Source organism: Diceros bicornis, chromosome 3 (genome assembly GCF_020826845.1).
Source record: "Diceros bicornis minor isolate mBicDic1 chromosome 3, mDicBic1.mat.cur, whole genome shotgun sequence".
Lineage (NCBI taxonomy): Eukaryota > Metazoa > Chordata > Mammalia > Perissodactyla > Rhinocerotidae > Diceros > Diceros bicornis.
Window position 1 is genome coordinate 5095290 of NC_080742.1, and position 21918 is coordinate 5117207.

At 42.9% G+C, this 21918-nt stretch overlaps 1 protein-coding gene across 2 annotated transcripts in view; it reads left to right on the forward strand.

The window, feature by feature from the left end:
• Window positions 1–907: 907 nt before the first annotated feature.
• Window positions 908–21918, forward strand: part of GLI3 (GLI family zinc finger 3) — a 276948-nt gene continuing 255937 nt past the window's right edge. For both annotated transcript variants that reach the window (XM_058570605.1, XM_058570608.1), the window contains exons 1-2: window positions 908–1085; window positions 14543–14707. In XM_058570605.1, coding sequence (XP_058426588.1) covers window positions 14584–14707 — 124 coding nt within the window. In that variant the 5' untranslated portion in view covers window positions 908–1085; window positions 14543–14583. The remainder of the gene's footprint in view (window positions 1086–14542; window positions 14708–21918) is intronic.

A 21918-nucleotide genomic window follows, 5' to 3' on the forward strand; every position in this document is an offset into this window, starting at 1 on the left:
CGCGGGGTCAAGGAGGGGGAAGAGGAGGAGCAGGCATGAATGTGTCTGTGTGAGGACTGGGGAGGGGCGGAGGAGGCGGAGGGCGGGGAGGGAGCGCGCGCGTGGCTCGGGGCGCCCGGGCTCTCCCCAGCCCCCGACCCCAGCCCGCCACACTCCGCCTCCTCGCCGCCGCCGCCGCCCGCATCGCAGCTGGGACCCGCTCCGGGCGCGGGGACCTGGCGGGCGGGGAAGCGTGGGCCCCCGGTGCAGCCTGGAACGAGCAAGAAAGCAAAAGTAAGGCGAGCAGCACTCCAAGTTTTCCCAACTTCGCCCCCTGCGGCGGCAGGCGTCCTGCTGCTCAGCGCGTCCTCCTCGCGCTGGAGAGTGGCAGAAAGAAAAGAGACGAGGCGGGGGCGGGGACGGAGGAAGAGGGAGCTCGAGGGAGAGAGGAGAGTCCGGCAACATCTGTTAAAACTTGGGGGAGGAGGAGCGCGGGGAGGAGGAGGAAGAAGAAGAGAGGAGGGCAGGAGGGAGCGCGAGGGAGGGAAGCCCAGAGCCGAGGGACAACTTTTCCACCCCGTGAGTAGCGCAGGCTGCGCGGGTCGGGGCGGGGGGCTCCTCCACCCCGCGCGGGTTTCCAGGCCGGGATGGGACCTTCTTCCAGAAAGTCGATTGGATGCCAGGAGGGGAAGACGGTGGGGGCTTTCTTTTTTTCCCTTTCCCCTCCCTCCCGCGGGTGAACCAAATCAGAACTGTCACTCAGGGCCTGTGAGTCAGAAGGGATCGGATTACACGATCCCTGAAACCGATGCCGGAGCTGCACGAGCGGGAGGGAACGGGCAGGGTCAGCGCCACCGGCGCGCTCGCACACTCGCACTCGCGCACACTCGCCGCCCCGACTCGCCCGCGCCGCTCGCCCGCCCTCCCCGCGCGCCCCGCGGCCGCCCGCGCCGCACCATGCCCGCGGCGGGCGCCCCTCGCGCCCGGCCCCGCCGCTCGCCGTAGCCCGAGCCGCCCGCGGCCGCGCAGAGCCCGGAGCCGCCCGCCCGCGCCCCGGACGCGGGTCTATGGGAAGTTCGGGGACTTGACAGCCGCCGCCGCCGCAGGTACGTCCCGCCTGAAGTTCTTTGTTCCGCGGGGCCCGCACGGGGCAGCCCGCTCCTGCGGCCGCGCCCGCGCCTGCAGGTCGAGAGAGGGTCGCCCACGGGGGGAACGAGAGGAAATGAAAATGGCTGTCAAAAGGCGCCCAGATTTAGAGAGCAACGCGCAAGTCATCGGAGCAAGTCTTTTCTGCCCTCCCTCCTTCCTCAAGCTCCCTTTCCAAGTGTCTGACCCCTCGGCCAGCCGCAGACGCACTGGAGAATTTCACATCCCGGAGGGGGGACGAAGTTTGCAGCAGCGGCGACGGCGCCCCTCGCCCCCACTCCCCACCCGCAGGGTTAAAAGGAGCTAAGTGAGACCCCAAAGCTCGGGCGCCTGCCTTCGCCCTGTTGCGTCCCCCTCGGGAGCCGGGTCCCCGCGGGGAGCGCCGCTGCGGGGTCTTCCTCCAGCCTGCGCGTCCCTTCGGGGGGGGGGGTGTGGTGTGAGCCGGCGGGGAGAGGCGAGCCTCCGTCGTAATAGAGGAAAAGTGAAAGTTGTACCATCTGTGTATGATTTGGGTTTCTTTTATTTCTTCCCCTTTCCAGGGACAGCATACACATACACAAAACAAACAAAAGAAAGAAAAGAAAACAAAAAAGAAAAGAAAGAAAAGCGTTGGAAGCTGCTGCAGGCAGTGAGTGCGGGGTTGTGGGTAACCGTGGCCCCAGCAATAATCGTTTGAGAGGCCGCATTTTCACCGAGCAGAGTTGGGTAGGAATCACTCTGCAGAGGACAGTTACTTTCTTGAGTTGCAGAGGGAAGCTGGGCGGGAGGAGGTGGAGAAGGAGTAAATATTTACCCCAAACTTGGAGAGTTTGTGAAGCGACTTTTAAGCAGATTGCCAGATGCCGAAACTCGACTGCACATCCCGGCCTTTTATCCTTCCCTGAACTTTGGGCTCAGGTCCCTGATTGCACCTCCTTCAGGAGATGCCATGCCGGGAAGGGCTGGACCCAGGCTTCCCTTGCTGACCCCGAGTGGAAAGAGGATTAAGGAGGCATCCTCCTGCCCCCAACTTCTCATCTTGGTGTGTAGTGCCGAATAGATTCTGGCCTTGGGCACAGTGCTCGTGGCCCTCTGCCAGTTTATATGTACATATATTTATGTAAAACATTTTCTCCCAGCTCTTTGCCAGCTGTTCCACATTTTCCAGTTGCCGTTTCAGTTTGAAATGATGGACTGTCCGCATCTCCAAGTAAAAGAGCCCTTTAGTCAGAGGTGGGAGGGCCAGCCGCTGTGCAAAGACATGGGCAGTGCCATTAGCTGGACTGGCATTATTAGTTCTAAAAAACACCTTCTGCTCTCCTTTTCCTTTCCTCTTTCTTCTCCCCAATTAGTCTTTCCAGAGCACTTTGTTGGAAATTCACAATAATTAGGCTTTTCCCCCCAAATGTGATTTTGTACAGAAATTTGGATGAGGCCATTTTTTAGATCCTTTAAATATGTGTCTGGTGGAAATAAATTCACTTTTAAAAAGAGTTCCAGCTTGAGTGCGTTGGGCATGGCTGGTGGGGGGCCTCTGCCATGGCCAACTGAAATGAGCTCATTTCAGTCTATTTAAGGCAGACACTATTCATCCTCCCCATGTTACACTTTCTGTGTTGTTTGATGTCTTAGCATATTATAGACCGAAATCTTAAAGAATTGGCCTAAAGTATTAATTTTGAGTATTTATGTAATTGCTCTGTAATTTGAATAGGTGCCTTATTGATTGATTCCTGTAATTATTTCATTTACGTTTTAAATTAAAAATTAATAATAGTCTGACAGTTTCTTAATTACATGTGTCAAGATTATTTTGAAGGAGGAAAATGCTATGTTTTAAAGTAGTGAAATAACCTCAGAATCTCTTCATTTTTCTCCCAGAACAGTATTTCAGTTGAGGGGATATGTTAAAACAGTGGTGATTGGCCTTAACGATGTAAACTGTGTCAAGTATCTAAAGAATTTGTTTATGTTAGGAAATATTGGTCTGAACAACCTGGTACACACACACTGTGGCCCGTTACACTATAGTCATACGGAAAGCAAACATGAAATGAAATAACATTTAAATTAGTTGTAATAGCATACTTACAGAGCGAAGAGAGTTTATTTTATACTAAAAGCTATTTAATTAGAAACTCCTTGCCTAAGGGGAGATCCTTTCAGGGTATATAATTCTTAAAGTCAGCCTAGGGAAGCTTTGGGTTAAGATGCCTGAATGAGTCCAATGTGAGGGGTGCCTAGTGAAATTTCACACACAGAGAAGCTCTTTAAAAGGTAGAGAGTATATTCTTATTAATAGGCTAGTAGGTCCAACTCAGATGCCTCCCAATTTCCCAGTACCTTTACCATGTTTGTAGTCCTTGATTGAACCCTGATATAAACACATTCTTATTGTATGTCTAATTTGTAAAAGACTAGAGAATCAGAAAGAGAAAATTCAGTACTGATGAAAAATGGCTCTGTTGAGTTATTTCATGTCTTATTTAATGGAGGAGTTATTAATTTATCAGTTTGATGCCCAAGCCTAAAAGTGGAGCTTCCCTTTGTTTCTTGGCCAGTTTTCTTAATTACCTGCATGCTGGACGAGTTTCTGACTTCCTCTGTGCTCAGCCTTTGAGAGGACCTTCTTTTCTTCTGTGTAAGGGATCCTGCCATGGAGATCCCCCTTCTCCCCTTTTTCTGAGGATAGGGTTTGGGAGTTTATGAAAGGAAGCAATGTAATGATCATTGTTCCATGCACTCACTTATATGGAGACCGTCATGTACTAAGGAAAACCGGTCTTGAAGGAAAAGTGAATCAATGAGTCATGAAATCTTCAAGAAAACCTGAGTAATGGCATGTCAATGCTTTTAGACGATAGTAGATTATCTTAAAAGTCAGACTTTTCTTCTTTATGCAATTGTTGTAAATCCCCAGCTAAAGAATTCTTTGAAGGAGGTTTTAGTTTTGCTGGCCTTCATATTCTATAGTTGGTCTCATTTGTTTTGGAAGATTCAAGAAATTTTCTGCCAACTTATATTATGAGAGGCAATTAAAATGCTGAAATGACTATAGAAGAAGTGTGTGTGTGTGTGTGTGTGTGTCTATTTAATTTGTTAAGCAAAAGATTTCACTCTAATAATAACTTCAGGTTGTCTTTTCATTAAAGGCTAGCTGACGATTCTGCCCATTAAAGGCCAGTAGAAAATTCTGCTTCATGTTGTCATTTTTCTAGATGAAAATTGATTTGTTCTAGTTTCAAAGCAAATAAAGGGAGACAGAATAAACAACAACAGGGCAGGGGGACTGCTGCAAACTTTTTCAAGTACTTTCAGTGTATTTTTCATCTTTACTTTTATTTGATGGGCCTGTGAAATAGAGCTGTAGACTGGCGAAGACTTTAAATGAAATTTCACACTTTGATGATTTTTTTTAAACTTTGATATATTGACAGCAAAAGGAGCTGCAAAGCTTTTATATAACTTGAGCAGTAACGCCAAGCAGCAGTCAAACGTCTCTATGCATTTGTGTTTAACTGCAGAAGAAAAACATGTCCATGGGCAGTAGAGGTTCTTATCAACCCCCTAATCCCAGATCCCAGCAAACCTTGAGGGCATGCCTCAGATCTTGCTGAAATCACTGCAGACTCTCACAGTTCGCAGATTAAATATGCTCTGTGTTCCTGGCTCCAACAACAGTTTTATGAGCTCACTAAGCTTCCTGTTTTAAGATCCTTTTCTTAAGTTTTTAGGAGCTGCTAAAGGCCACGCTCTCTAAAGTTAGTGGTATTTGCTAATTTAGAGACACTTTAGATATTTCATTTTCTCTAAAAATTGCCAAAATTATTATTTTTAAATCAAAGGACTAGTTACTTGGGAATGAGGGAGGGGCGGTATTGGAAAGAAATTGGGTGTTAAATGTGTTTGTGAGTGTGTTTGGTTGCAAACTTGACACTGTCTCAGTTGTTTTAAAGCACTTTTCCTTTGCCTAGCCCTTGAAAATGAGACTTTTTCCACTTGTTATTCTAAATGCACTCTATTTTAGTGCTGCACTGCTTACTACTCATGACCACTTTTAGTGTTTCTTTTTTTTTTAATGTGAAAGTGTTTTTTGTTCTCGGTGTGTATATTTCAACCCGACAAAACGTCCCAGAAAATCTATGGCTCTCTAAAGAAACTGAATGAACAAGCCATTACATAGTTAATAAGGTGACATTGGAACATTTCAGCCCTCTCTTGAAAGGCAATATTGTGTTGCACTCCACATCTGCATCTCTAGTATCTATAGTTGTGTCCTTATATATGGTGCTTTTGCATTTTGCTTAAGAGTCATAATTAAAAAAGAAAATACTTACATCATCTTCCAACAGCATGTCATATAATTCCCAAGAGAACTCGAGCCAATTTTGTGCTTAAAGGTTATTCAATGAATGAAATTGTGAAAGCCCATTTGTCAAAGTACTGCATGGTTTCTGTTAGTTTTCAAGCCCCAAATTCATTGTCTGCCCCAGCCCAGCCATTAGTCATCAGTGTATTAGTGCTGCCTTCAGGCCATGCTGCCCAGCACTTCTTCACACCATTATAGCTTTGAAAGTGTACTCTGTCGACTTGTAGAATTACTGCTCTGATTTCCGCTTGGCTGGGTTTGAGGTAAGTCCCCTCCCTACCTTCTAGCTGACTGTAATCCTTGCTTTCTTTTAAAGCTCCTTTCCAGAGATTTAGGGGAAAACTTTCTTGAGGGCCCTGTTGGCATCATACTGTGGCTTTGTTATGGCATGCACTGTACATATAAATTGTACCTGCAGTAAATTGGATTGATTGCTGGCCTGAAACAGCTAATGGGCTTTTTCTTTTCTTTACTTTTTTTATTCGAGGGAGGGGGCCCACGAGGGGTGTGTGTGTGTCACGGGAGTATGTTTTAAACATAAGCATTTGATTGCATATTTGAGTAATTTTTATGTCACAAAATTAAGTAATGGGAGATAAGTGTAATTTTATTTAAATCTGTCTATTGCAATACCTTCGGAATGCAGTGTGACATCTGATTTGCTTATTTTCATGTGGAAATTTTTAGCTTTAGCGACTTTGCCCTTTTTTGAAGATTGCATAAAACACCTAACAATATTCCAGAGTGCTTTACATTATAAACTATTGATTTTTACAAAAAGAGACTGAAAACTCACAATTTAGATGGAAGATAACTCTGAAATTGCAGTAATGAAAGAATGAGGCAGTTAAGCCATATTCTTGATTTCAATTTGTGATATTTTTAAAAAGAACAATTCAGTCTCAAGAGAGGTATCTGTGTGTGGAGAAACCTCAGCCAGCAGCTTAAGAATGAAGCCTTAATGAACTAAGATGTATGGAAACATGAATGGAGTGGCCAGAAATGTGGACCAGGCCTGCCACTCCAGGACATCTGCTCTTTGAACTGTGGATGTTCAAATGCAATTCCATGCCAAAGCGTTTCATTGCAAGGTGTGTAGTTTGGTATAGTTGCATTGGCAGTTTTGTACATGACTGGGGGCGAGGGGGCAAGGGCTGAAAAAGAGACAGCTGAAGAATTCTGTCTGTGAATAAGCCAAGTTTATAGGCTGAGTGGACCAGGCGGTAATTTTTATTGAATAAGCCTTAATTAAAAATAGTTGAATTTTGAAAAATTTGCTTTTTAAATTGCAACTAAGATTCAAGAATCACAAATTTAAAAATTAGGAGGATGAAGTACGATGAACCATACTTCACAAAAAAGTACATTAAGTATCTTTGGGATATCTCTGGCTGATTTTAACACCCAGCAGGTATTGGTCTAATATTTGTAATGGTTTAAAAGTAAATTACTCTTCATAGAACATGCACTGTACCCCCTTATGCTTGATTGTAAAGACACACATGATTCTAGGAACCAAAAGTTATATAAGTTCTATAAGAATAATTTTTAAATTTATGTGTTTTTTTTCCTTCTGAAGATGTGTGAACTTTTAATTCCTATAAACCTCAGGGAAGGAACACCTTTGATCTGTCATGATGTTTTTGTGATATATGTGGGTTTAAGGGAGGTACAGTTTTCATGAACTTAGCTGATCTATACACTGATAACTGACTTATAGATCTCTTTTTCTGTCTGAGGGTTCTCTGTCTCCAGCACACCCACAGAAAGTCGGGGTGCCAGCTTGCTCCATGTTATTGCTCATTCGTTAATGGCACCTGCTATGCAGGGCACTTCCTGCAAAGCCTAACCAAAGTGCACTGGACTGGTGTTTTATAGTTGTGCAAAACTCAGAAATGGTAACGAGTATTAAATAGAGACCTTATACTCCCCTCAAATGTTTCTCATAAAATACTACTGGCAGCCGAGAAAGTCAGAGTAGCTTATGATCATTTCTTTTAAATACACATGGCAGAAAAGTAAAACTGGCACACAAAATATCATTTATGATTTTAACTGTAATAGCAATCATTACTTCATGTCAAAAACTTGTCAGTGGTTGAAGTTAAGTATATGGCTTTCTTCAAAGTTTAGATATAATTTACTAAAACCAAATTCACTTAATCCATAGCCAGGCAATTATTTCCCCTTCAAGTAATTCCATTCCCTTTAGAGTAATTCCATTTTGGGATGTCTGTCATGAATACTGCTTATCTGAGATTAGGAGCCTCAGAAATGTAGGAAAGAAAGATTGAAAGCAGTAGACTGCAGATTTGGGGAACCTTCTGGGTTACCAGAGACCATTTATGGCATCTTGAACAGAGACTGGCTTTCTTATTTGCAGTTAAGGCTTTAGGCTTTCCTAATTATGGAAAAAAAATCATATTTAAAGGTAACATAATTGTACATTTAAAAATACTACAGTTAAAAAATCATGAAGATTTCATTAAGAACTTATGAAGTTGAGCTTCTTTTCCTACAGAAAAGAAAGGCAGTGCAGATGGAGAAGGGAGAGGAAGCCCTAGAAATCTTGGGAACTGTTGGTGTGTCACAAAGGTTATGCATATCTAATCGATTTTAAGTTCAGAAAGATTTTGAGCACGAGGAAACCTCAACCACATTACAAACCTCTAAGAGGTTTTCCATAATGCATGGTTGTATGAAATCCACTGAAATATTTTAAATTTCCTAAATTTTGCTCATTGAAACTCGACTATTTCTCACTTCCAGAATTGATCAGAAGTTAAAATCAGCATTAGTTTGTGCTTCTCGATTTTTTTTTTTTCCTTCCTAAAGGATTCATTTTCATTAGAAACTGAGTTTTAATGCTTCAGGAAGGTAGAACTATTTAATAGGAATTTTCTAAACAGTTGCTCCAAGAGGAGCATCTTAAAGTGGCAGCTAATTGGCTAGTAATAAAGCGTAAGAGAAATGTGACTTTTCAGTGATACAGGGGAGGCCCCTCAGAATGCTGACACAGGTTGCTTCCTTTTGGGTTAAAAAACATTAACATGGTAGGGAGATCATTCACCTTATAAATATACAGGTGGGTGTAAGTAAATGTAATTTCTCTGAAGGAAAGCCTTATTCCACTTGAGCAATAGTTACCTAAACTGCACAGAATAATTTCTCACTTAAGGTCTAGTCACCGTGCTGTTAAAAGTGCTGCTCTGCCTACTGGAATTCCTTCTCTTTCTGATCCCTCATTGGCAGTAGCTACCCATAAGAAACTGATCAGATTACCATTAATCAGGCTTTTAACTTAGTTGTTTTAAATCTTTAAATGCATTAAGAAAAAAATCAAAGAGAATTATTGCTCAAGTACAGGCAACTTAAAAATAAACCAACTGGATTAGGGAAATAAAATTCGTAGTCTGCTGTTCACAAAGGATGCATTATCAGTTTATAACTACTGTTTCATTTCACCTTAGATTAGAAAGTTGTTTTATACCGTTCAAAATCATTTTAAATGTTGGTTTGAGCACTGGTGCTTGCTTTTTTAAATTTTAAGGGTTTACATGATAAAGGAATCCTGCTTGAGTATGCATCCGAGGTTTCGATGCACAGACCTGCAAGGAGAAAGGCTGATTTTTGCACATGTTCCCACAATTGTGATTTTTCATGCTCTCTATTTACTCCATAAAGCCTCATGGTTAAGATTGAACTTTGGAACTCCACTGAGGGCTTACCTCCCTGAGAGACCGTGAGATGTGTCTGTGCCCTAACCATTCACAACACCTGAATCTATTTATGGCCGCTAATGAAGAAACAACATTTATGGGCCAGGTTAACAGACGGTAGTTAGAAGTTTTGTGAGTGAAGCACATAACGACTGGTTTTGTAAAGACTTCAGGTGTCCCCAATGTTTTATTGTAGTGCGACACACACTGTGTTGCATTGCAAAGTGCCTGGAAAGTTGCATCGCCCTGAATTCAGCTGGTAGAACAGCTGTGTGAATGAAAGCAGGGCTGCGACCGACAACTGTCTGCGGGAAATGCTGCGGGGCCAGCTGTGCATAGACTTTTCTAGTGCTCGTGAATATGCCCGAGGAGCGGGGTAACCGGGGTGATGAAAGTGATAAGGGGCACTCCTTTCTCTGCAGAGGCCCTGCGGGGTTCCGATTGTTCTGCGCCCCCCCCCCCCGCCCCTTTGCACTTTCGGGAAGACTGCTTCAGGAATGCGGATCCCAGCGAGGTTGGGACGCGGCCCCAAAACGCCCAGGAGGTGTCGGAGGAGCCAGACCTGTGCGCGGGGGCGCGGGGTCGGAGCGGCGGGGAGGCCCGCCCGCGGCCGGGGCAGGAGCGCGGAGGCGGCGGCTAGGCGCTAGCAGACGGCCCGCGGGACGCCGAGCCGGCTCCGCAGTTGACTGCGACCGTGGGCTCCGGGAGCACGCCGCCGAGACCCCGCGGGCGGGCCGACGGCGCGCGGGCAGGTGGTCAAGGTGCGAAGACGGCCCTGGGCACCGTCTGAGGAACAGCACGCGAAGGGAACCCGACGGGGAAGAGCAGAACGCGTGGAGCACTTGCCGACGAAACTGACCACAGCCCCACCGCCTAATAAAAACTCTTATTATAATAAATGACTTGCAAAGATGAAAGTTTCTATTTTATTTTTTCATGGCAGCTCTAGTGGCGACTCTAAAGAGAGGGCCACCTGAAGCTTTTTGTGTGAAAGTGCTGTTTCCAGTGTAGGTCCCCACAAGAATTCTGGAATTTGGTAAATGCTGAACCTTTTTTTTTTTTTTTTTTTGCTGGCTTTCAAGTGGAGACGTGCACTACAGCGTCACCTGGTCAGTGGCCCCAGGAAGCTTTAGAGGCCTTCTTTTGTAGGAGGTTGAGCAAGTTCAGATTTATAATTTAGCAAGAAAGTACCCACCTGAAGGCAGGTTGCTGGTAGGAGAGGGATTAGGTTTAAAATAGGGTTTGGAATTAATTGTGCCCTGGGTTTCGGCCTCGGGGAAATGACAGAAGGTTCAGGGACAGTTGAACCGGGGAAAGCCATGGCTGTTTGCTCTCAGGAAGGAATGTTTATCCCTCCATTTACCTATGAAACTTCAAGCCGTAGCAGGCGCGGGCTGTTAGAGAAGTTTTTTTTCGTATACTCAAGCTGCTGGGACTCACACATCAGCTACAGTTTTTTTCCATAAGCATAGAAAGTCAGGGGCATGCCAGCAAATCTTTCATGTACATGTGCAGCGATGAAACGGAGTGAAGGGGAGCAGTGTGGGGTTGTGAGGAAAGGGACCATGGTGGTAGTGGTTGGGGAAACCTTACATTCACTAAAAACAGTGGCGTGAGGAAAATCCTTCAAGTGAAGCAGAACTTAGAAGTTTTCCTTGATAGTTCTGTTCTAAATAAATTGTACTTTATTATTTGAGAAATTCCAGGTTTTAAAAGTCATACGACGGGCCACTGCCCCAGTTTTGTATATTTTGGGATTCCATCAGGAATCTTTCCTGTCATTTCTATACCTCAGGCTTTCCTGTGTCAACTCAGGGCCGAGTTTCCAACTCTGCTTAAAAAACTGCCGCCACAGTTTGAAGCAGACACTTTTCTGCTCTCTAACTCTTCATGCATACTTTTGATGAGGTGTGAGAGCCTAGAATGTTAAAACTTTCTCTTTTGTAACTGACAGGGACAAAGTTGTGTTTTTATCAGTAAAATAAGCTGAGATAATTTATAGGGATATACAGGAAGCAGCTGTCTGCCTTGGCAAGTTGCCATTTTTAGAGCCCTGTTCAAAGCATAAACCACACTTTTAAATAATTAGTTACTAACTAATGAGATCAAAAAATAAGTTGTCAAAATAGAAGAAGGGGGTAGACTCTTGAGTGACCAAGGACCTATTTTTTTAAAATCCATTTCAGACTAGGGGGGTAGGAATTAGTATTCTCAGGGACCATTAATTAGCGTGATTTCAGTCAGTGCCTGGGGCCTTACCTCCTCTTGCAGGAGCCTCTCTCCAGTGATGAGTATTCAGAGGGTTTTATTGCTTTGTTAAAATGAAGTCCTTTGCTTGGGGGAAAAAACCAACAACTCCGAAAAAACCAAGTTTGTCAAGGAACTTTGTGACTTGTGTCCTCTCTACTGTTAATTAGCTCCCTCTACTAAGGAAGAGACTTCTTACCAGGAATCCCATCTCTTAGTGGGTTTTTTTCTGGTCCATTGGCTTGTTTCCGTGTGCAGTTTTAACTTAGTAAGCTCCATCCAAATTTGACCAATAAAACTGTATGTGTGTTTTGAGGGAGACAATTGTAGTATGGTAAATGCCTGTTTCTCCAAAATGCTTGAGAATGGAGTGTTTTGATTAAATATTCCTGTTAAAATTTTTTATTTTTTTATTTTTTTTTGTAAGGAAGATCAGCACTGAGCTAACATCCATGCCAATCCTCCTCTTTTTGCCGAGGAATACCGGCTCTGAGCTAACATCTATTGCCAATCCTCCTCCTTTTTTTCCCCCAAAGCCCCAGTAGATAGTTGTATGTCATAGCTGCACATCCTTCTAGTTGCTGTATGTGGGACGCGGCCTCACCATCGCTGGAGAAGTGGTGCCTCGGTGTGCGCCTGGGATCTGAACCCGGGCCACCAGTATCGGAGCGTGTGCACTTAACTGCTAAGCCATGGGGCCGGCACCCCTGTTAAAGTTTTTAGTTTTTATACAATTTGCCAGTTTTCAGAGAAAACACTGGATAATAAAAGAAAACAGATGTAGCTGAACCAGTGGCGATTAAGATTCAAGACACTGCAGAATCATCCGAGTCATAGGATCATGGCTGGATCATTTATGTACTCAGTAAACATGCTTACGGGGTGTGAGGTGCATGAGCTTGTCCTCATAGAGCTTAAAGTCTGGAGGGGGAGATGGGCACAAAGGTTCAGTGTTGTGATGGGTGCTGGGACAGGCTCATGCAGGCTGTTGCAATTTGGTACCCTGAGGGGCAGTTCATTCAGTAGTTCATGCAGTCAGCAAACACTTGAATGAGGACCTACTGCAGAGGGACACAGCAGCGAACAAAAACGTGTAGAACAGTGGTCTGCAAGCTTTAGGGAGCCTGATCATCACAGTGCTGGTTAAAATAAAGGTTCTCTGGGGCCACCCTCCCAGACGTCATGGACTGGACCCGGGAATCTGAATGTTTTGCACACACCGTTAACAAGGCCAACTCAGGTGGCTCTTGTACCACACTGAGAAACTGCTGTGGATCGGAATGAGTTGCTCTCATGGCATACTTTAAAGATTATTTTAAATTAATTTTGGGGGAGCATTCAAAAAAATTAAAGAATTATCTGACATTTTTAGAGCTAGACGGGACTGCTGGAAATTTCTCCTTCAAGGAGAACTCTTTATCTGAATTCATGGAAAAGCTTGGAAATTGTATGTATACTTCTGTGTTTAAGGCTATTTTCCTGGGGAGAGGATGGGTAACTTGTAACGTAATCTTAAAGAGGACCGTACTCCCTCCCCGTAAGCTTAAGTCTCAGTGTGTGATGCTGTCATGTGACAGATAAGAACACTGAGGCACTAGACAACTCCAGGGGGCGCCATTCAGGGGGCCGGTCACAAGGCCGGACCCCCAGACTTGTGCATGGTGGCAGCCCTGCGGAAGGAAGCTCTGCAGTCCTTTACTGTGGTACTTGGTCAGCATTCTTTGAGGCATGTCTCTGAATTTGGAGTGGATCTTACAACTGATATATAAATTTAACTTAGTGCTTCTTTTTTTCTTTTTTGTCCTAGAAAAGCTGTTCATAAATGACTTGTGTGTTTTACAATGAATGACACTGGATAATCAAGGAAAAGAAATTGAAGTTAGTGGAAGAGCTGGTGCTACAGGGCCATGAGGCCTCTGGGTCTTAAGCTTTTCTAGTTACTTGAATTCTAGACTTCTTGTTCAATAGAGAAAGAATTTGCAGTGCCCTTGCAAATTTGAGTTAAGGATGACTAAAAATATTTCATTGGTATTTTAACTCTTTTAGTTGGTTAAACGGTATCTTATTTTATTTTACTAATTGTTGTTTTGATTGAACACGGTGACGTCTGCTAAATGTAGAGAAGCAGCGGATGACTGGACGGAAGAAATTGCCCACCATGAGTGTTGCAATCTAGATAGCTTGAAGAAAACATGCTCGAGAGGGTACTTGTCATCTTTTCTTGTAATTCTTTGTAGGTGTAGATCATGACTACAAAAAGGGAACAGGAACCAAATAGAGTGAAAACTGATGAATGATGAGTTGGTGCGATTATCACATGAATGAAGCCAGTGAAAGACTGACAGAACTGAACCTGCCTTTAGTATTTAAGTGGTTCCAGTCTTTGCTGTCGGCAATCTTTTGACTTTTCCTGTGAGATGGAGAGCATGTTGTTCTATTACCTTTATTTGTTTTAAAAATGTAACTCAAATGAATTGAAATGTTCTCATGTTTTAAGAAAGCTTAAAGAGTGTGATTTACCTGAATGAATTAGAATTGAGGCATATTGCTATTCAGATATCTTAGTGAGGGAAGCAAAAATCACTGGCTTCTTGGCCCAAATTATCCTCTGATTCAGAACTTTGAGTAGGGCTTGGATCTGAGAAATTGTTGCACGATCTTTAGAATGTCTAATTAAAAATTAAAAATTTTCCCCTGCTTGGAAAGTTGTCCTAATGCCCCTTCCTATAAAGTTGGCCACCTGAAGAGACATTTGTAGATGTGGCTTAAAAGAGTAATGTGACACTTGGGTTTGACACTATAAACACAGCTGAAAACTGAGATATTTAGACCATTTAGTAACAAGTGCCCAGTAGGAATTTGGGAAAGGTCCCACATTATGAACATTTCCCTCTGTTCTCCTTTGGCGTGTGTAGACAGAATTTGACTGACTTGTTAATAGAACTTTGAGGCATTTTTGCAAGAAAACATGTGGGGAAGGGTCTTGCAGATTTTGAATTTGTCAAAGCTTTAAGCACTTTTTCAGGTGACAGGTGAAGTGGGCTTTTGAGTGAGATTTTTTCCCCCTCTTATTTGAAGTTGATGGCGCTGTTGTTTTATGTAGGCGTTCCTGGTAGCAGAGAGCTGAAGTAATGAGAAGGCATCATGGAGGCCCAGTCCCACAGCTCCACGACCACTGAGAAGAAGAAAGTTGAGAATTCCATAGTGAAATGCTCCACTCGAACAGATGTCAGCGAGAAGGCCGTGGCCTCCAGCACCACTTCCAATGGTGAGCAGCCGCGGGGATTACCAGCAGCCAAACCTACAGTCATTTTTATGTTCTCTGCATTCCTTGTGAATTGAGCATTTGCACCTGGACCAGTGTTTGTTCTATGAGAGGCTAAAGAAAGCAGACAGGGGTAGAGAGTGGGGGGGCAAGGGATGGGTAGGCTTTAGTAATCTCTGTCTTGGCACCGAAACTACACGTTTTCTTCCAGATTTTCTAGTTTGAGATGTAAATGTGATAGGTTATTTATTATAGGAAGTTTCTGTTTTGGCATTTTGGAAATCATCTTGATTATTGTGGCAAGAGTTCAAAATACTTTGCATTTCACATGGAAAGTCTACACTAGTCAGAATAATTAGTTATTAGTTATTACAAAAGACACAAAAATTGCCTTGTCAAAATTAGTGACAGGATCCCCCCCCCAACTTTAAGTAGTCTACTCTAAAGGATTTTCAAAGTTGTTAATGGTCGAGCCTCAAGGTAACACTAGCATCTGAGATGCAGGTTTTGCTATTGGCTTATAAAAATTTAATTTACTTAATTTGTGTTCAGAGATAACATAGAGCCACTGTTTCTATATGCTGTGTTTTTTAGTATTTTAGGCAAAGTGTTGAGAGGCATTTCAATTCAAGCATGGAGCATTGAAAATAGATTCCAGAGCCCCCTCTGGTAAAAACAGATTGAATAAGTTAAAGGTAACCTTCACTTCCTTTTCCCACTTTTCCTCTCTTGAAGGCCATTAGTGCCTTTGCTTTTTGTAGATTTCATAGCCACCGGGGCCTCCCCGAGTTGCACTCTGCTTTTCCACGTGCCCTTAGGAAGAATGAGCTAGCGCGTTCTCCCAGTCCTGGATGCAGCATATCTGGCCACACCGATTTGCATGAGCCAACCTGCTACCTCCCTCCCTGTGGGCTTATATTTTATTTATTCTGAGAAATATTTTACGTATGATTGGAGAGTCAGAATCTCTTTTGAAGGTAACTGCAGCCCAGAACCAGAGACTGTAAGTGCAGATATCCAATAAAAAAGCTGCACCCTCCTGTACTGACTGTGGTGCTGCCTGAGCTGATACTCTGAGGACCCTGCCCCTGTTCTCTGTGCCCATCCTTGTCCACAGCAAGTGTGTGCTGCTCCTGTGCGCTCCTTTCCAGATGTCACCAGTGTGCATTGCTGGCTTGACTGGGCGAGGGGAGGGGCTGGTGTTACACCTCCTGGCTAATGAGTCCAGTTTTGAATTGATCCTTAGGGAGATGTATTTATGTGTGAGTTAAAATAATGAATTTACTTTACATACGTATTAAAATATGTCCATCTTTCTCCCTTTATTTGTGGTGTTTATAGCCAAGACTGGAGTTTATTTTAATTGAGCCAGATATTTCCATTATTCTTCCAACGTGGTTATAGAAGACATATTTTCTCCTTAAAAAACGTATATGACCCTTGTTGCTTTTTTCTAGAATTTGTAGGAATTAGACAGATTTATGATTTTAGAAATACAATTAGCATAGGTTATTTGGTAATTTTAATAGTAATTTTGTAGGAATAAGCACTTTCTGGATATTATGCTTCATGAAACATCAACTCTTGGTTATCTTTATAGCTTGTGTGCGTGAGTGTGAGGGTGTTGAGGGTGTTTCAATGAGTGAGCATGAGTGTGTGTGTGTCTGCGCGTGAGAACAGGGGAGAAGGAGTGTAAGTTGGCAGAAGGCAATGCTGCACTGTGTGGAGACGCCATAAGCCACTGTGCTTTCTGTGAATTTCAGCGGAGTAACAGCAGTGGTCTGTCTGTTCTCATGAAGGTGCTGCTGCTTCTGCTGCTCCTGCATCTGGACACATGTACCCAGACACATGCTTGGGAGGTTTTCAGTGCTGCTGCATTTGTCTTAAGCCACTCTGACCACGAGTTCCCCTTGTGAACCTGTTCAGGGTGACTAGGAACAGAGCTAACCTAACCAGCCCCGTGGCAGCCAGGAAGCCACTGGAGAACATTACCAGAGAAGAGCAGTCACGATTTACAAAGTTAGTCCTGTAGTCTGCAATAACCACAGAACTGATTCCTAAACCTAACCCCGCTGACTTCCCGCCCTGATCGGCCTGCGCCCTCGAAGTACACGTGCCCTCCTAAACGGGTATAGAACCTGTCCTGTTTGGGGGCAAACGCTCATTAGTCAGGTTTGTGGGGCATGTGCCTGAATGATGGCTGTCCTAGAAATCCTGCCAGCACTGGCCACTTTTTCAATGTTCCTGTTTCTTCTGCTTTTTATTTTTGGATAACATAAAGACCCAACCAAATAAAAGTGGAAGTGGTGTTTTTAAACATGGATTGCAACCTTTCTCGAAGGTTCCGGAAAAACCAGCAAACAAATTTAAAGAAAGGAAAAAGTGAAACAAAGGAAAATACACCTTTTTCTTTGTGATGGCTTTACGTCAGCAATGCTAATAATTGTAATGATCTTTTTTACAGAGTCCTCTGCAGGTTTCATCTGACTAGTTCAGAGCCTCTTTCCAGCCCCAGGATCATGCTTCAAGGGGTGGAATGGCCCAGCCTCTTTGTGCTGTAAGCTCCTACCTGGTTGCACGCTTCCCTCCGTTCTCAGCTGTGGTCACACAGTTGTTCTGGAGGCTTTGGTCTGGGTTTGGTTTGGGTTTTAGAGCTTGTGGGGTACGGGCTTTCAAAGCTTGGCCCACTGTGAGTGTGCTGGCTGGTGGCTGCCATTGCCATGGTCATCCATCTGTCTGTCTGTTCTGTCTCTTCTCTATGAACATTTCAGAAATGCTTGGATACCTCTGCTGAGGCTATTCACAAAAGGGAAATTAAAATCGTTTGGATCCTGTCATAGGTAGTACCGATTGCTACTGTTTTCAGGAGATTTTTATGTTTTCTTTACAAAGCTCTGAAATTCAGGGATTTGTAAATGAACAATTAAAAATGAGTTCAGCACCAAGAACCAAACAGATGTAATATATACATTTTCTCTCCTGTCCACAATTTCATGATTAAAATAAAACAAACAAAAAAGTTTTGTTATTGGCACTGTGTTGGGGTGACTTAATTAACTTTTCCAGCCATTATGTGCTGCAGTTTGTTCCTGATTGTGAGCTTTCCAGCCAAACCACGCACATTCCACTGCATGTCCTTACAGATCTGTTTTCTTACTTTTCTCAGCTGAGTATCTACTCCTAGAATAACATTCATATAGAGTTTTGTTTAAACACAAACATATACAAAATCAAAATGTATGGTTCAGAAACCTGGAACAACATTTTAAGTAAGCATTTGCCTCTTAACACTGAAATTTAAAATAATGCAAGTGAAAAATTATGTTCTAAATCTTGTATAGGAAAAAAAAACTAGCCAAAGTTGATTTTTGTGACATTTAAGAACCGATCTAGATCAACATATAAAGTATTCAGTACTCTTTCCAGGAACCACAATGTGTGTTTCATGTGCCATAATTTGATTTTAAGCTTCAGTGTTATTTATTAACCATAAATGACAAAAGAGAAGACATTTAGTTTTCTGAATATTTGTTAAGTGCAATTGCAATTGAAATGATCATTTTTGGCATCTAACGTGGTTGTCTTTCACATATAAAGGAGGCACTCAGATATTAGGTGTCATTGTTTACTTAAAAATCTCCAAATCTGTTAATATGCTAGTACCATAAGTAAAATGCCTTAATAATTTGTATGTTTCTGGTATGGATTCATTACTTTCTAAGTTACATGTTGTGTTTTGTAAATAATTAACATTTTTTAATCTAGATCTTCCAATGTTTTAAACATCTCATTATCCTACAAAATTTCCTACCATGATTGCAAATACTGACTTTTCAGGTTGAAGTGTTTTGTCTCATTTTTGGCCTGTGATTTTTTTTTAAAGAAGTAATCTGATATTTCTTATTAACCTACTACTCTGCTTTAAAAAAGAAAAGAAGCTAATAATAAACGTATGTGGGCCATGGTCTTAGGGATCTTTTATCGGATCTGATAGTTATTGGGAACATACCTTAAAGTGATACACAGCAGAAATGATTATCCTAATGGTGCTGCAATATGAAACCAAAGTTGATAGATTAATAACAAAGAGGAAGTTCCCTGTTCACTTTGATTCTTTCAAAAAGAAGGGCTTGGTTCTCCTCTGCTTGAAAAAAAAAGTTCTTTGAGGTTTGTAAGGGGAAAGTGTTGTGGTCTGCAAATACATAAGGAGATACCTTTGTTTTTTCACTTTAACTTTTGGTTACTTCCTGGCCTTACGATTTGCTTTTAAACTATCCAATACATAGGTGTTAATCGTTATCAATTGGTCTTCTGGCTGGGAGTAAGGTGGCTCAGGGTTTTGTGAGAGTTTGGAATTCATTGGCTGTTCTCCACCATGTGCTCCTGTCTCCGTGACCTTTGTTATGGTAAGAGTCGATGTACCTCATTCTGCTCAGAAGTGGCAGTCAGTTTGCACCATATAGACAGTAGGTTGTGAGTTTTAGGTTTCTTGTCCCTTTAGACGTTCAATTCCTCTTTTCTTGGCCACATTCCGTTTCCTGGCACATGATAGATGGATGGAAAGGACTGTCAGATAAAATGGATTTCACATTATAGGGTGTTGGTTAGGAGCACCCACAGGTTTTGGGATCTGAAAGCTTGGATTGAGTTCTGGCAACCCCCAGGACTAGCTGGGTGAGTGTTGGCAAGTTAACTGCTCTAAGTCTTGGTTTCCTTATCTGTTTAGCAAGATAATAATTAGACCCACTTCACAGCATCCCCGGGGGGATTAAAGGAGGCAGTGCCTATACTGTTCCTTGAGCATGGCACAGTAAGAGCTCAGCAGATGGCAGCCATCCCAGTTAGGACAAATCATGTGGGTGAGTTAAATGTTATGAATCCAAAACAAAAGGATTGTGTTTTCTTGAAAATACACATAGGTTTTGAAATTAAGGGAAAAATGTCTGGCAAAAGTAATTTTAAATTTGCAGGACTCTGTCTGAAAAATAGTTCAAGATGTTTCACAAATCCCAAATGTGACCAAGTTTGCACATCTTAAGGAAGGGTGGGTTAAAAAACCCCACTTTCTGCACCTTCCTTCTGAGTACCTTCTTAGGCCAGAAAATAGGGAAGATAATTTTGAGAAAATTTATTTTGATTTCTTTAAACCTAGAAAACTGAAGTTGACTGTATGTCCTAGCATTAGAAAGAGCATATGTACATCATTTTTCTGGATGTTTTTCAGGGGTAAACTGTTTCCTTTCAGGTTAGTGATACCCATTTATAGGGTGGTTTGTGCTGTTTTAGAGTTAGATTTTATGCTTTTTTAAAGAGCTTTCACGTTTTTAAACCAGCTAACTAATGATGAGTAATCTGATTCTCGTAAGACCCCTGGCTCCCTTGAGCTCCAAACCCACGTGTCCCTGAACCCCGGCAACCTCTGTGTTCTTATTTTGGCTGAGTGTATCGCCTTTCCTGCAGTCACCCAGGCTTGAAACCGCACCATCACCTTTCACCCCACCCTCTCTCATGCTTCCCGTGTCCTACCAGCTTTGAGGTTCTGTAGATTTTCCTCCGTAATTATTTACCAATGTGTCCCTTCAGGCCACCCTGCTATGGCACTATGCTATTTAAAACCTCACTGCCTCCTGTCTAGATGATGAAAGTAACCTTCTATCCAATCACCTCTGCTCTTCTCATTCATCAGACTTGCTCTTGCCTTATTAATCTTTTTATGGTTCTGCTTTATGTCACACCCCTACTCTAGAACCTTCTGTGATTCCCAGCTACTTATAGAATAAAGTTCAAAATCTTTTGCTTAATATTTAATTACTCCCCAAATCTGACCCCAGTCTGACTTTCCAGTCTGACGGGCTCCTGCTGGCCTGTGCCATCTGTAGCCTGTGCTTTAGCTGAATGGAAGGGCTCCTCACCTCCGTCCACGTTGCTCCTGCACAGGAGTGTTTCTTCTATCATCAGTGTGTAAGTTCTTCTCAAGTGTGACTATGTCCTCAGTCTCTCTCCTCCTTTCTCCATATAGTCTGTGTCCTTTCAGAAACCACCTAATAACGATTTGTTGGGGTATTTTATTTATTATTATTATTTTAATTAATAGACTATATTTTAGAGAAGCTTTAGGTTTACAGAAAAATTGAGCAGAAAGGACAGAGTTCCTACACACCCCCTCTCCTACCCCCCACAGTTTCCCCTGTTAGCAACATCTTGCATTCGTGTGGTACATTTGTTACAAATGATGAACTGGTATTGATACACTCTTATTAAGTCCATAGTTTTCATTAGGGTTCACTCCTTGTTATGTACATTCTATGAGTTTTGACAAACGTATAATGTCAAGTAGGTGCAATTACAGTATCAAACAGAATATTTTCTCTGCCCTAAAAATTCCCCGTGCTCCACCTATTCATCCCTCCACCCCCTCTCCGTAATCATAATCCCCCATAATCTCCACCTCCCATTCCATGCTTTTTGCCAGCAGGGGGATGGGGGGACTCAGCCCATGATGAAGAGGCCTGTGTGGTACACTGGCCTGCCAAAACTTTACTCAGCACAGAGGGGGCAGGGGACATGTGTAGCACAGCGGTAGTGTTAATGCCAGGGTTTCAACCTTAGCTCTGCCTCTTAATTGCTGTGTGATCTTAGGCTGATTGCTTAACATCTCTGAGGCTGGTGCAGTGAGTACCCAAACATGTTACCTATTATTAGTAATAGTAATAGCCTCTTCTAGATATGATCTGTCAGGGTTTGATGCATTGACATGTTTCATTCTCACTCCTTTCAGCACAACATCATTTGTTAATAATCTATGAGTGGTTAAGCTTTAATGTGATTGAGAGAATTTGGGGGTGTTGGTTTACAGGAAATCTTTAAAATGTGGTGGTCACGAGGATCTAGCTTAACAGGCCAGTAGGTGATAGGAGCTGGAAACAGGAAACAGTGCCTCAGATTACTGCTCCTGAAATCGGCACAAGTTTGCATTTAACGAATCAAATGCTTTTAGGGTCTATTTCTCATTCATAAATACTCATTCAAATGTTGGGGTGAAATCAGTAATTCTGGGCTAATGGTCTTCCCTGAGGGCAAGGCTCCTTTTTCCTCTTGTAGAGCGTGATTGGATTTCTCCTCTAAAAGAACAATTCTTGAGTGCTCAGATAAGTCAGGAATAAAGATCTATCCCATCTAGTCACAGTTTTCCCAACTGGGGAGTAAAAAGAAGC